General features: G+C 38.3%; 1 protein-coding gene across 1 annotated transcript in view; it reads left to right on the top strand.

Moving 5' to 3' along the window:
• ANGPT1 (angiopoietin 1) overlaps window positions 1-12,748 on the top strand; it is a 213,948-nt gene extending 201,200 nt beyond the window's left edge. The window contains exons 8-9 of the mRNA XM_075063187.1: window positions 331-461; window positions 10,902-12,748. Coding sequence (XP_074919288.1) covers window positions 331-461; window positions 10,902-11,062 — 292 coding nt within the window. The 3' untranslated portion in view covers window positions 11,063-12,748. The remainder of the gene's footprint in view (window positions 1-330; window positions 462-10,901) is intronic.
• Window positions 12,749-15,902: the final 3,154 nt, after the last annotated feature.

The following is a 15,902-nucleotide window of genomic DNA, read 5'->3' as shown; positions in this document are numbered from 1 at the left end:
CCATATCTTCTTTTCGCCTTGCTCTCTCCCTTCACTCATCTTTCTATCCTTTTCCCCCTCTCCTCTGTCTCTCTCTTCACTCTCTCCTCCTTTTCCCAGTTTAGATAATTTGTGATGAGTTTTGGTCAGTGACAGAACTTATGCCCTAGTGAAGGTATGTTGAAATACTCTGGCTTTCTTCATCTTACCTCTGAAACAACAAATGGATTGAGCCAAAACCCAAGGCATTTGTCGGGTTTCTGTAACCTTCAATGTGTACATCATCGCAGAAGCCAATCCCAGTATTATTGTTACCTTTAGTGATATGACTGTTTGCTTTGACTATTTCAGACTGTATCTAAAAGGACACACGGGAACAGCAGGAAAGCAGAGTAGCCTGATCTTACATGGCGCTGATTTCAGTACTAAAGATGCCGATAACGACAACTGCATGTGCAAATGTGCTCTCATGCTAACCGGAGGTAAGCACAGTCCTATGAAGGCATTCTATACATTTTAATCCGCTGTATATTTCTAAACTGACCGTGATGAAGCAACTTTGGGGAGAGAGAAAGATGATGTGCACTGCTGTGTGAAACTCCTTGTGAGGTTGTTATTATGGGCATTGTGGTTGTACCCCCAGTTCCCTGGCAGGTGCTGTAGAAACACAGAGCTTCACTCTGGCATCCAAAAGTTTACAGTATAATTTGAAACAAGCTGCAACAAGTGGTGGCAAACAATAGAGGGGAAATGGGGAAGGAAAATGAGAGAAAAGGTGAAGGAGGGAGAGTTTGTGGAAGGAAGAGGAGGAGAAGGAAGAGGTTAAGGGTGTGGGGAAGGAGGGAGATCAGAAATGGGAGGAAGAGAAGGCTTTTTAGAGATGAGAAGATGAGAGACAGAACAATTCAGGAAAGAAAGGAGATGGAGGGAAACACAAGAAAAGAAAATGCTGGAGGAAAAGCCTATCAAGATATTAAGGCCTGGTTTACCCCCAAGTTTTGCATTGGTATAACTGTTTCAGTTTAGCAGTGTGATTTTTTAACTTAAATAGTGCTACTGATACAACCCCTAGTAGGGACATAATCATAGTGGTATAAAGGTGACAAATTGCTGTAGCTTATTTCCCTTCCCATACAGGAATATTTATACTGGTATACAGAATTTGGGGCAATCCAGACTGAAGCAGGCGGAATGCTCTCCTTTCCCAAGCAGCTGCCTCTGGGGAACTAGTTATTTTGGCTTGCGTGGCAGGTCAGTCTTCCTTGCTAAGCGTAGGCTATGTCTACCCTGGCACTTTTGTCTGTAAAACTTTTGTTGGTCAGGGGTGTGAAAAAACACAACCGACAGTCGTACCTTTCACTGACAAAAGCGCCAGTGTGGACAGTGCTATATTGGCAGGAGATGCTCTCCCACCGACATAGGTGCTGCCGCTCGTTGGGGATGGTTTAATTATGCCAGCAAGCTCTATCCCCTCAGCATAGAGCAGCTAGATGGGAGGCCCTACAGCAAGGCAGCTGCAGCAGTACAGTTGTGCCACTGTAAGGTCTGTAGTGTAGACATAGCCTAATTAGTCTGCTGGTAGAGCTCTCATTCCACAGGGCTCTGAAAGACACAGGTATATTCCACTGCATCAGGTCTATAAATTAACTGAAAAATCTCTCTATCATCTAAGGGTATGTCTACACTACAAAATTAAGTTGACCTAAGTTACGCTGGCATACAGCCACCACAGTAACTAAATTAAAGATACTTTTGAATGTCCACATTATGCTCCTTATGTCAGCGGTGTGCGTCCTCACCAAGCACGACTTAACTGTCAGTGTGGTGCATCGTTGAACGGCTTCTGAAAGGCAGCAGCAGTAGTTAGATTGGTTGCAGCTACATTTTAGAGTGGACACTTACAGAGTTAGGTCGATGTATGCTGCCTTACATCGAGCTACCTCTGTTGTGAAGTCCAGGGCTAAAAATACTGGAGAGGCAAATGAAAGGAGGGAGTGGGAAAGAGGTGAACTGCCAAACTCAGAGTAAAGTTCAAATAGGAAAAAAGCAAAGAAATGCAATTAGTCTTCAGGGATAATTTAATCAGTTTTACAAGATTGTTTGAGTAATTTATTATTTTATAAAAGAGTCAAGACCTCAAAATCACAAATTGTTTTTTCCCTTAATCTCTAAATATTTCACCCTGTTAAATTTCTCCTTACACATTCTACTGCATTTTCCCAATGACATTGATTTTCTCACTCCTTGAGAAATACCAATTAAATCTTTCAAAACAGGAACATTCAATAGATTGATGCCAATTTTATGTCACAACAAAAGGGCAGAGTAAGAAAAGTGACTGTGCTGACAGTTTGTTAAAAAAAACTCTGTCAAAAACTAGGGATTGAATATTGTCAAGCCCTCTGTTGTTTTTGGCAGCCCCACAGACAGCATTTTAATTATGAATTATATGAAATCTACAGTTAGGTTTCTGACTATCTTGAGAGCTTTGGGGATCCTGTAACCCCTGTGAGATGAACCCAATATATTTGTGTCAGGAATAAAGAATGAAATAAACTTAAGACAAAGTTTGTGAGATGGTTATAGTCAGGGCTGAAAATAAAGATTTAAAGAACACCCATGTGGCTCTCTCAGTGATCTCATTAGCTGCCACTTTCCATCTGGTCCACATCAAAAGTGTTATCCCAAAAAATACTGTGCAGCAGCCTCATCAGAAGAATTAATTCAGATGTCACCTGCTCTTAGGGGCTGTGCTATGTTTATGGATCCTACTTCAGGTTGATCTTGGGGATTAGTGTTCAGAAGCATAAAATTGAAGTTAGCTACCCAATTCCCATTAATTTAAATAGACAGGCGGGGCCAGTTCCATAGAAAGATTTATTTGAGAGCCTAAGTCCAAAATTTAGATCCTCATACCCTCAATCAGATGCCCCCTAACCCTGTAGGCACCTAAATCCCATAGGCTCCTAAATTTCCACCGATAAAGTCTCCTAGGCGCCTAAATGTCTGCCTGTCATTCCTGCAGGTACATATATTCAGAAGCTTCATTAGAGCACATAGGCTGGATCAGGATACAGCTGCACACAATACAACTGGAAGAGGTGCTATTGCCCCCTTATGCTCTATAGCCCAGTGGTTAGAGTACTCGCTCAGAAATTAGGAACCATCAGTTCAAATCCCCATTCTACCTGGAGCAAGGACTTTACCCCAGAGTCTCCCACCTCTCAAGTGAAAGCCGTAGCAACTGAGCTGTGTGATATTCTGAGGGTGGCACTTTCAATGTCTTTTATATGTGTGAGAAAGGACTGAGCTGGCTTTGTCGCCTAACTCCTGTAGCGAGTTTATGGTTCTGAATGGAGATAGGCACCCAAACTTAGACCACATCCCTCTCCTCAGCACTTTCTACTGGCTAGCTTAGGCAGCTCTCCACTCAGCATGCTGGCTTTTGTGAATCCAATTTGTAGGCTCCTCACTCTTCCCGTGCATTTTACAGAAAGCCTGTGCACCTAACACAGGGTTGTCAATGCCAGTAGGTGGCAGGGTACCTAAAGTTAGGGGTCCCCAATACTCAGACTAAGTTCCCTTTGTGGCTCTACCCCATGGATGCCTAACTTTCTTTCAAAAACCTCCCTGAGTTTTTTCTGGAAGGTATAAAAAATGCAAATATTTCATACTTATTGAAAGTTACACATCTAAAGCAATATTATTTGTTTCTAACACATTTATAAAGCACTTATTGCCATAGTATGTAGGTTGATGTTTCTACTACAGGTCATTCTTTCTTATCCTCAAAGTGTTGTAACACAATTTCTTTACTACATAACATGTTACTACCACAAGGTAACCTAATATTATAGAGGCTTTTGTTGCAAAGCTTACCATTGTTGTGATAATTCTAATCACTTCTCCCATGTTCACATTATACCAACAGTTGGGTAAGAGAGCTTTCCAAAGTCTGATACAATTTCTCAGGACAATCAACTGAAGGAAGGATAAAGACCAAACATAGTTTTTAGCATTATTCCAGAAGAAGCATAGCACTTTGCATGGCAAGATTCCTTAACAAATAACAATGCATTGGCCTGGTGCTAATAGGAAACAAGACACCTTCAAGGCTAGGTAGTAGAGGATAGGTAATTTTCAAGGAGAATACAGAGGTCACAATTTGGCATAAAGTTTGAGCCAACTCAGGAAGAGCATTAGAAGTTGCTGGAGGTAATAGACCAGATCCTCAGCTGGTGCAATTCAATGTAGCTTCCTTGGTCTGGCCTGCTGACTTTCAGAGGATACATAACATTCTCCAACCACCATCACACCACCATAAAAAATGGACTCTACAACTCAGTGATTCCCCCAACCTTTTCATTCCATGGACTGCTTTGTAAGAGGGAGTTCTCTCACTGACAGGGATAGCTCAGTGGTTTGAGCAGTGGTCTGCTACTCCCAGGGTTGTGCATTCAATCCTTGAGGGGGCCATTTAGGGATCTGGAACAAAAATCTGTCAGGGGATTAGATTAGACAGCCTCCTGAGGTCCCATCCAACCCTGATATTCTATGATTCTATCCAATGCCCCAGCTCTCCACTGCCTCTTTCTGAAAATGGTTAGATTTGTGAATTTCCAGGAAGAGATCTGCAAATGAGATCCCACCAAAGCTTGCAATAAAGCTCCTGGTCTTATTGTGACAACACTACATGAGCTATGTAGTCAAATAAGGCTGCAGGTCTTCTCTATCCCCTTGTTTGGAATGACAACATTCAAAATGACAATGTCTACCAGTTTAGAGAAGAATGACCATAAAACCCTTGCAACCCTGCCTTTGAACCTTGTATCCAAATATCTGTGTTTAAAATTTCTGGGTGAATTTGTTTAATTCATCTCTCTTTCTCACATAGATCTATATGAAGTGGATCCTCATGAAGCTTTGTATATAGTGATTATCAATGTATTTATCATTCAGATATAAAATGATTGGCATATGATGACTTTTTTTTAAAAAGGGGAAATATGAAAAATATTATTAACAAAAGGATGGACAATAGCATATAAAGTGTTTGAATAACAACCAAATGGTGACTGACTTAAATAATCTTCTAATACATTTAACAGAAAAGTCAGAGCATGACTGCCCCTGAACGTGCTCCTTGTTAATTTTACCTTGTGGCCTAGTGACATTATGCAAAAGGACCTTGCAATCCAGATCATGTGAAAAGCTAACGGGAAGCATGTGCCCTTTGATTTTATTTCCTACCAACAAATTTCTTCTCTACAGTCACAGAGATGTTTACACTTTCTCCACTTTTATCCATAGCCTACATTATAGTCTTGCTGATACTGTGCTTTACTGAAATCATAAAAACTGTCCTGCCCCTCTAAGGTCCAGTATAACAGAAAGGTCCAAATCTGGTATAAGCATAAGTTTACTGTCTGTCTTTCAAATGGTAAGCAAAATACGGTTCAATATTATAGGTTAGGACAGAGGTCGGCAACCTTTCAGAAGTGGGGTGCCGAGTCTTCATTTATTCACCCTAATTTAAGGTTTCGCGTGCCAGTAATACATTTTAATGTTTTTAGAAGGTCTCTTTCTATAAATCTATAGTATATAATTAAACTATTGTTGTATGTAAAGAAAGTAAGTTTTTTAAAATGTTTAATAAGCTTCATTTAAAATTAAATTAAAATGCAGAGCCCCCGAGACTGGTGGCCAGGACCTGGGCAGTGTGAGTTCCATTGAAAATCAGCTCACGTGCCACCTTTGGCACACATGCCATAGGTTGCCTATCCCAGGGTTAGGGTTTCACTCTCCTGTAGGTGCTCTGCTGCTATGCTCAAATTCTATAAGCACAAACACAACATACAAGGAATCAGAAAGAGACATTGGATTTTCAAAGGAACCGTTCATCCAACAAGGCCACTCACATACTCTCCCCAAATAAGCCACATTTCGAGTCTGATAGATCAGACTTGAACACTGCATGTTGTGTTTGATGGACATGAGCTTGCATTCACAGGGTTCAGGAAGCAGAAGAGGGATAAAAAATGTCTAGTCACTAAGTGCCCACAATGCAGAAAGCCATTCCCAGAATCTGTGAAGAATAAAGCAGCCAAGAGAAGCCCCCATTCTGGAACTTAATGACCATGATAAACACCCAGCATACTACAGAATTACAGTATATCTGGTAAATTGATGGGCAGTAGCTAATGGACAAGAGGTTTGGGCCATAGTTTCAAACAAGCCTCAACACTCTTACACATTTACCCATTAGTGCATGGAAAGCCTCCATTGTGCATACAAACCAAGTAATTAGGAAGGCCATTTTCTCAGCAGCTACATGCAGATGCCACCACCCTCACCTCTTTGGAGGTTTTGTGTTTTGTTTGCTTTCATCACTGCAGATTTTAAACACACAAAATGCGTGAGTGTGATTTCAGAGAAATGTCACCAATAAGAGAGTCATCCCAGTGTTCACACAGGTAGCTGTTACATTTTTAGGCTGTTTTTACAAGAATGTTTAGCGATGATCTCTCACACACCCTCAGAACACGGGTAAGGCAGTAGAACAGTAGAAATCTCCAATACAAGGGTGAATGTATCTGAAGTATTCAAAATAGATTTAATTTTTTTTACTGAAAATTTGTTGGTTTCAAATTTCCCAGCTTTTCACTAGAAGTAACAGCATCATTTAAAAAACAAAACATGTTGCAGAAGAGCATCCCCACAGTGGGGATCAATGTTTTTGTCTTTAGATGGTTTTAAAACAATGTAGTAATATGTTTTCTCAATCATATTTTGTTTAGACATATACTATATGACATAAGGTTGCTTGACATTTCCCATACAAATGAAATTATTAGAGATGGTTTAACCTAAAAAAATCAGGAAGCTCTTTTCAGTTGATGTAAGCAACTACAAGTCTTGATACTTACAAAAACATGTACAAACTGTTTATAATTTTGAACACAACCTTCCTTAACCTTCTCAGAGCCTCTTCCCTTCTAGTGCACTCAAGGCTTGCTTTTCCTACTTTTTCGCCTACTTCTCCTCTTCATGACTCACTCCAGTGGCTGACCTGACAAACCCAGGCATCACTGTAGACACTACAGTGAAAATCTCTGCTCAGTGTGCAGCAGCCATAAAAAAAATCAAACAAAATGTTAGAATCTATGAGATACTGAATAACACGGACATATCATAATGCCGTAATATAAACCAATATTATGCCCTCACCAAGAATATGGAACCCTCTATCTCAAAAAGAATATAGCAGGAGAGGGACAATTCACAGATGGATGATGAAAATGAAAAGGAGCACGGAAAAGGCGAGAGCCGGAAATTATTGGGACTGTTGACCTATGGCAGGAAATCACTAAGATGAATAATGAATAGTATAAAGAAGGTAGATTAGGCACTACTGTTCACCCACCTCATAACACAAAAACAAGGGGACAGTCAATGAAATTGAAAGGTAGCCAATTTAGAAGTGATAAAAGTGTATTCCTACACAAGTAGTCTGTGAAACTCATTGCCACATGATATCCATGAGGCCAAGTGTTTCCTGGAATTCAAAGAGAGATTCGATATTTAAATGGATAACAAGAATATCCAGTGTTGTTGTAGTATATTAAAAATAAATAAGATCTTTTAAGCTTCAGGCATAAGCCAACCTCTAACTATTGGGGGTTAAGAGGAGGATTGACCTGGGTCTGTCTATCCCATACCTGCAGGGTTTCTTCCTCTGAAATATCTTGTATTGGTATAGACAGGCTATTAGGTGAGCTGGACCATTGGTCTGATCCAGCATGGCAATTCCTATGTCTTCTTTTGCAGCTATCTGGGAAGCCTGCACTTCCCTCTTCCTTCCCTTCTTCCCTCACAACTCTTCAAAAAAGCCACTCTCACCATTCAACCCTCTACCCTAACACACAACCATGCTGAATATCTGGTTGGTGGCCCAGCATCACCTCTGCTGAATTCAAAATAGAGAACTCTGATGTTAGAAGCTTTGGGAACACTTGTGGGGGCTTGTAGAGGGATATGGGAAGAGGCTTCTCAAAAATTGTGAACAGGGATGGGGAGAAATTAAAAAAACAAAAAGATGGAAAATAAAAACATATTAGTGTACTAATGAGAAACCTCTCTAAAAAAAGCCCATATAGAATCATACTTGGAAGCATGTGGTGTGATAAAGAGTCCTACTAAAAATATTAAAGGGGGAATTAGTCTTAAGAAAACTTTGATAGAATGTTTCACAACTTCCCGCTATAACAGCTCCCAGTACTTTTTTTATTAGCACCATTTCAGAATTTTATGGGTGGCATTTGTAGAACACCACTGAATGCAAAACCCCAGATCAAGTCCTATCTTCCTGCTGCTCTTGTTCCTGTAAAATGAAATGGTAACTAATGCAGCTTTCCATGTCTGTATTGTGTTACCATAAATGGAATCCAGCTGAATCTGTGTTCCAATTTTTAAACATGAGTGTTAGGTTTTCTCTGTTCAGCTTTGTCTTAAGTTTCTACAAGACCATGCTGTAGTTACAGTACATCAGTTGTACAGCTTTCTTCATCTTTGAGTATCAGCCCCGTAGGTATAACTTTGTAACCAAAGAGAGGTCAAATGAATCAAAATAAAAGTTGGCCAGAATTTATCTGGCATAAATCCTCCCCTCAAGATTTGATTATGAAGTGTTACTTGTGGGGAAAAAAAACACCCCACTGATTAATATTCAAAATCTAAGAAATTACTTTAAAAGACTAAAAACATAAATAACATAGGTCTGAATGCAAAGGGTAGAGTAAACACTGGATGTGTATACTACTCACGGTCACTGTTGTATCCAGTGGTTTAAATCCCCCAAAACAATGGATTATTATAATCAGATATAACTCTAACAGCAAAATATGCTGACACAGGAGGAAGTATGCACTGCAAAAAAAGATTTCAGTTTTTGAATTCCAGCTCAAGAGTGGGACTCCCATTGGACTGAGAATAATGAACACTAAACATTAAAAAGCTCCATCTTTGTTTGCAAGACATGGAATTGTTCCATGGAGTCAAAGAAACCTCACGTCACTGAACTAAATATGTGCACTGCTCAATCATCATCTGGTCCTGGTAGAGATCTGTTGGTGTTGCTTGCAACAAGTTCACAGACGTTTTTGAGGAGTCAATGACTTTTCAATAAAAAGGGGACAAGGTGATTACCGAATTGAAAAAGGAAAAGATCCTGGTTTTATTTTTATCAGGCTAGCAGCGGAACTTTATAACCTAATTTGATTTGGAACAAATGCTGCCTCTCTCCACTCCCATGTGGATGTAAGGCACTTACATAGAGGATTCATACCCCAGGGATGCTGCTGACCCTTGTTCTAACTATGCAAGACCCACTCCACAAACAGGGAATCCAGCTGCCAAGGCTTTGACAGCCATGCAGAGGGGGCCTCCTCACTCTGCAGCCTGAAGAGGAGGATTCATTCCTTCTCCTCCCTCAATTTTAGCTGAGCATCTTTATAAAATGCCTAGGTAAATGGCCAGTAGGTAAAATCCTGACCCTGGCTAAGTCAATGCCAAAACTTTCACTGTCTTCAGTGGAGCCAGGATTTTCAGTGTTGCCAATTCTTGTGATATTTGGTGTTTTTCTTAAGGCCTAGCCACTCTACTTAGGAGAATATCAGTTTAATTTTTCTTAAGTTGTAGTAACTTTTTAGCACTATGGTTGTGGTGAAAAGCTGGAAAATAAGAAGCCTTGAGGTTAAAAAACAGAAGAAAAATAAAAAGCTTATATTTTTTAAACTCTCATGATTTTTAAGCCAATCTCATTACTTTGGAATGTCTGACACATGATTTTTGAATAACCTCAGGTTGGCAATACTTTAATTCACACAAAAAACCAACTTCAGAACTAGTATCAGTGACCATGGATTTCCAACCAGTGTTAGCCTTCTAATCCCTTGCTCGTCCATTCAATTATTTGTAACCACCACTTGTTGCATCTTCTTTTAAATTAGACTGTAAGTTCTTTGGGAGAGAGACTGTCTCTTACTCTATGTTTCTACAACACCCAGAACAATGGCCTTCTGCATATTACCATACTATAAATAAATAATAACAACATAGTCCAACTGATAGGATATATGCAGGCTCTAGTATTGGATTTCTTATGGTAATAGTATATTGCCTAAATTGGGTTGATTATATATATTGGGTTTTTTCCAGACCCAGTAATCTGCTTGTTTTGATAAACTGATGAACAAGAAGTTGTATTTTTGCGATATTTAAATGGAAAAAAGATCCACTAATCCTTGCTCCTCTTTCTTTTGAGCATTTAGTTGTAAATCTTCCATTCCACATTTTGAAAGTAAAATTTTACTTTCTATTTATTCAAGCATTCATACTATCTACCTGATAAGAATTACACTTATCCAATCAGAGAACAGAAACTAATCATATGACTGACTTGACCAATTAAAATTAAGCAACACAGGTTGACATGCATACCTTAGATTTAACAAATTAATGACAGGTTTTGCTGAATACTTTCAAATGAATAAATATGAGAAAAAAATCACAAGAGGTGAAATTATACATTATGAAGTATTAATTTGACTACTGTACTTACATCAGTTGTGAGAGGTGGAAATTAAAGTACTGTATTAACATGTAACCCAATTGATTTTATCTATAGTTATTTTGTTCCATCACATCAGCCATATTATGCCATCTGTCATACTATGCATACTCAGTGCACAACTCAATGTACATTCTCTTGAACACAGAATAACCCAACACAGCGATAAAACAAAACCTTTGCCCTACTAACGACATTTACAGGAGCCACAAATTGGCAATCAGTTAAAACTGTAAAACAGAATGGAAATGCTTTGTTAACTGGCAGTTTAATTCCTTGTTTTTAATTGTTTCAGGCTGGTGGTTTGATGCCTGCGGCCCTTCCAATCTGAATGGAATGTTCTATACTGCTGGACAAAACCATGGAAAACTAAATGGGATAAAGTGGCACTACTTCAAAGGCCCCAGCTATTCCTTACGTTCAACAACTATGATGATTCGGCCTTTAGACTTTTAAATGCACTCAGCAGTGGACACAAAAACAAAACATAATATCGCTCTTATCTGAAGAACTTCTTGTGTAATTCTTCAGAATTAAAAGGCTGGGGGCTTCATGAAAGCAATAAGTAGGAGCTACACAAAGTTGCTCCACTATCACTTCATAGCCTACAAAAACTCTACACAAATCAGCCCATATGCTGATGACATTGGGACGGCTTGGCCTATGAGAAAGTGGCTATAACGATTTTCCAGTGGAGGAGAACAAGTGAACTTTGTGTTCCTGTTACCATGACTGAATCTAGTGTCTGTTGGCAGATGTCTTTTCCTTTGTGTAAAAGATGCAAAAATATACTGGATAATACTGAAGAACAGAAGCAAATCTACCATAATCTATTGAGAAGAATAGTTTTCAGCAGAGAAATGGCATCACATCTATGCAAAAGTATTATAGATAAGCTTTTATTAATGTACATCTGAAACTATCCAAAATGACCACTCCAATCATTGTCTTTCTTAAGTGAACTGAAGTTGGACGAATGGAATTCTCTTAAACCCAGAATCAGATAGTGTATGCTAGTTATTTTTCATTCAGCCCTTTTCAAATGTAAAACATATTCCTGATAAACATACTGAGTCACAGTGCATGAAGAATGATAAGGATAATATGCAGAAAATCATCAATTGCTCAGCACTGTTAGGGCAAAGTAAGTGTAGGTAATCCAGATAATTGGCATAATCCTTGAGCTAGGATTTATAGTGTGATAACAAAAGTAACCATGTTTTTTCCCCCTGCAGCTTTTGCCTGCATTAAGGACAGTCTGAATGTCACATTGAAAAACTGGAGGAAAGTTTAAAGAATGTGAAATATATCATGAAGAAATATATTTTGCATATATGATTTCCTTACAAAGTACACAGGAAAGCAGAGTGTTAGGGTGTATAAAAATGGCATAAACATGTAGTTTACCTGGATGGATTCATTTTAAAATATCTTTGCATGTGCACACGTTAGCATTAATTATTTTAAATTGTTATTAGATCTTCATTTCTTCACTATATTATTTCACCTATTTTGTGAATAACTGAAGCAAGCCAGCTTTCCACTCTGCTTCAGCTATTACTATAAAAAGTATTCATCACAACATTATAGAAAATAAAGGAATAATTATAATTATGAATTGTAAATAGCATGTTTATATCTCTACAGTAAGAATAATGGCCATTTAATTTGTACATGCTGCTTTGACCTATTCAATGCACATGAATGCAAAACTACAACAGGATATAATATTAAACTAACTCTAGAAAGGTGCTACACAGGTTACTTCCCATAAAAATGCGTGATATTAAGTAATTTCTGTCATACTAAAAATGAGGCTTGGGTGCAGGGTGAGCTGCACATTCCAAATATTGGACTATTTAAGGCACCTATAAGAAAAAAGAAAGTTTGTAGCAAAGAGGTTAGGTTGCATCCCACCTTAAAGCTATTATACTTTCCATTTAAAAACCTCTGTTGACATAATCTGATGGGGAAATCAATTTTGGAAATTAGTCTCTACATTCAATTCCTGCTTTGAAAAAAATTAAGAGGCTGATCCTACTCCAATTGAAATCAAATGTCAAATGTCCATTGATTGAAATGGGAACAGGATCAGACCCATTAAACATATGTGGCTGGGGTTGTTTGTTTTTGTTTTATTTTTTTTTTCAAAAAAGATATTGTTGAAATCAGACAAAACAACAATCTAGTGGTTGTGGGGTTTTGTTTTGTTTTTTATAGATTTTTTAAGGCAACATGAAAGAACAAGGAGCACCAGAGGATTCTTTTGTAATTTTGAAAGCTCAAAGTTTTCCAAGTAGGGAGGGCTTTGTTTTTATGCATCTATATGATTTTTTTTAAAACAATCCTGCCCAAGGAGTTAATTTTTTGTGTTCTGTGGGTTAAATTACCCAACAATTTTTTGCTCAGCAGTTCTTCATAGCGCTGCTTTGTCTGTTTCCAGCAATCTTCGCAGTGTGTACAGTCGTCATTTGGATGCAAAAACTGTGGTGTGCCTTCCTCTCTGTTCTCACAATTTTTCTTTTTTTCCAGGTCTCTGAGTTAGGAATGCCATTTTGTAGATACTGTTGCAAAAGACAAAACACATTTTAAAAAAACAAAAGCATGATATATACTGTTTATTTATCTGGGTTTGAAAAAAAATGGGGACATGGGTTCCTGTCCTTTATAATAAAACAATTTAAAAATATTTACTGACTCTGTCCTTTGCTTTGTTTTGAGCATGCATTTTTGTGGCAGAATGATATGTTGTTTAACATAGTGACATCTCTCCTTCTCAATAATGTTCAACTGTTCAGACTGTTCTTATGCAGGAACCCTCACTAGTTTTTTGTGGACAAATGAATATCTTCTTATCTTTAAAATATGTATCTGGGTTTTATTTTACTCATTTTTCTTGGTTAAAATAATCAGGTTATATTCCACATTCTTAGTCTGACAAATACAACTTGCTTTCAAATTTTTTTTAAACTCTCACATTCCACCGGCTAAGATACAAATTAAAGTGCACTGGTTGTTTCTCTTGCCCTTCTGATTATTTGTTCTTTAATCACCCATTGGTTCATGGTGTCCGGCAGTGGCAAATCTCAACTGATTGTTGCTCTCTACTCTCGAAATTCCTCTTGTTCCATTTGTATGCCTCTCAACAATTGAGGGACCAGTTTCAACCTCTTTTTGTAGTCCATTTATACTCATTTTCTCAGGAACTTCATCTTAATTAGACTTGTTCATTGTATACATTCAGATCAACCTACCTTTCTAAAGCAATATAAAACCCAGGGTGTAATAAATCCGTAAGACCACATTTTACCCTTCAAACTAAAAATGCTGCAGTATGCAACTGAAGAGGAACAATGAATGGAAAAGGCTTTTATTTGGCTTTGATTTATATCAAAAGAACAACTGCCTTGAAAATGAGTAAGAAGATTGCTTTTTAAAAACCTATCAGTGATAATAGCAACATCACTTCTAGTCTCGATTTCATCTTTTTTACTATCAGGGGTAGCCGTGTTAGTCTGTAGCCACAAAAACAACAAGAAGTCCAGTTGGCACCTTAAAGACCAACTGATTTATTTGGGCATAAGCTTTCGTGGTTAAAAAACCTCACTTCTTCAGATGCATAGAGTGAAAATTACAAATGCAGGCATTATTATACTGACACATAAAGAGAAGGGAGTTACCTCACAAGTGGAGAACCAGTGTTGACAGGGCCAATTCGATCAGGGTGGATGTAGTCCACTCCCAATAATAGATGAGGAGGTGTTAATTCCAGGAGAGGCAAAGCTGCTTTTGTAGTGAGCCAGCCACTCTCAGTCCCTATTCAAGCCCAAATTAATGTTGTTAAATTTGCAAATGAATTTTAGTTCTGCTGTTTCTCTTTGAAGTCTGTTTCTGAAGTTTTTTTGTCCAAGTATGGCTACTGTCAGAGAAAAACTCAGTTCTTGTTTTTTGTTTGGGTGCACCAGAGTCAGATATTTTATTCTGTTTAGCAGCTACAACAGGGAGAGAGTGCACTAGGACATAGGGTCTCCCCTTCCTAGACAGGTCTCTCAATAGGTAAACAATTACAGCAGCATTTATACTTTTGTTACAGACAATAATAAGCAACAGCTGCATTTTGTTTATACATAGGAGGTCATTCTGATACCTTGTTTTCTCACCTTCTGAGAGATGCCAGTCTATCTAACATATTATCCTCCACAAGTCAAAAACAACTTTTTCACGCAAGTTCTTTTCTGCTCGCCTCACACGAACCTTACTTTACAAATCTATCCGCGTTATAGGGTTACAGCGTAGCCTAAACTCTGCTAACAGAGACAGTCATGCATTAAGTCCCCTACAAACCCTGTCAGTTCTTCTTCTGTACTACACACTCCCCCTTTGTACTTCTAGTACAAACAATAATTTTCAAAACCTCTAATTTCATTACCATGGATTTCAGATTCTACATCAGACGTTCAACCTTAGGGTTTGAATTGGATGTAATCACAATGCTGATTAGCAATGGACATGAGGTAATTACTTTAATACATCCTTTACTACAAGCAACAACCATCAACATCAAACATCATAATCCTAAACAACTAAATAGCAATATAAGCAATAACATTCATAGCATAATATATGGGGTTGTTGTACAGTTTTAGTTATAAAGCATCAAATACATCATACTTAGTACATACAATATGACACCTAAGCACTGGTGACGGCATACTTCAACTTGATATATATTGAAACATGAAATTGCCCCTTTTACTTCAGAGATTCTTTTGAACTCTGGTAACAATTGAAAGCAAATCTTGAAAACCATTCAGTACTACTAGTCCAAATTAAAGGGTATCTGGGGAACCTAAGGCTACTTGCAAATCATCTGCAGGCCAGTAAAACAATAGATTGCCTGCAAGTGGTTATGAGAATTAAAATTGTGTATCTTGCATGTGGTGGTTTACATACACACAGTTATCAAATAACTTGAAAAAGTAAAGGTGCCTGTCAGGAAGTTCCTTCTCTACCCTCCCAGCAAATGTTATCATGAACAGTGACAACTTCCCCTGGCTCAGTTTATGGATACACTGAAGCTGTAGGGGTTCTAAACAAGCCAAAAATGTCCAATTGACTCCCTATTCTATCCAAAATGTCAGGTGTTATTCTAGGGCACTGACTATAAATCGTTAGGTATACAGGTGGTGCTAATTTCCCAGATGTCGTCAGTGAATAATCCAGTCCACATGCATCCTCCCTCATGGACCCATCAGGATTCGGTATGTGGGACCCATCCCCTAAACCGGTCCATATG

This window comes from Chelonoidis abingdonii, chromosome 2 (genome assembly GCF_003597395.2).
Source record: "Chelonoidis abingdonii isolate Lonesome George chromosome 2, CheloAbing_2.0, whole genome shotgun sequence".
Lineage (NCBI taxonomy): Eukaryota > Metazoa > Chordata > Testudines > Testudinidae > Chelonoidis > Chelonoidis abingdonii.
The sequence above is the reverse complement of the archived record's forward strand: the minus strand, read 5'-3'. Positions and strand labels throughout refer to the sequence as shown.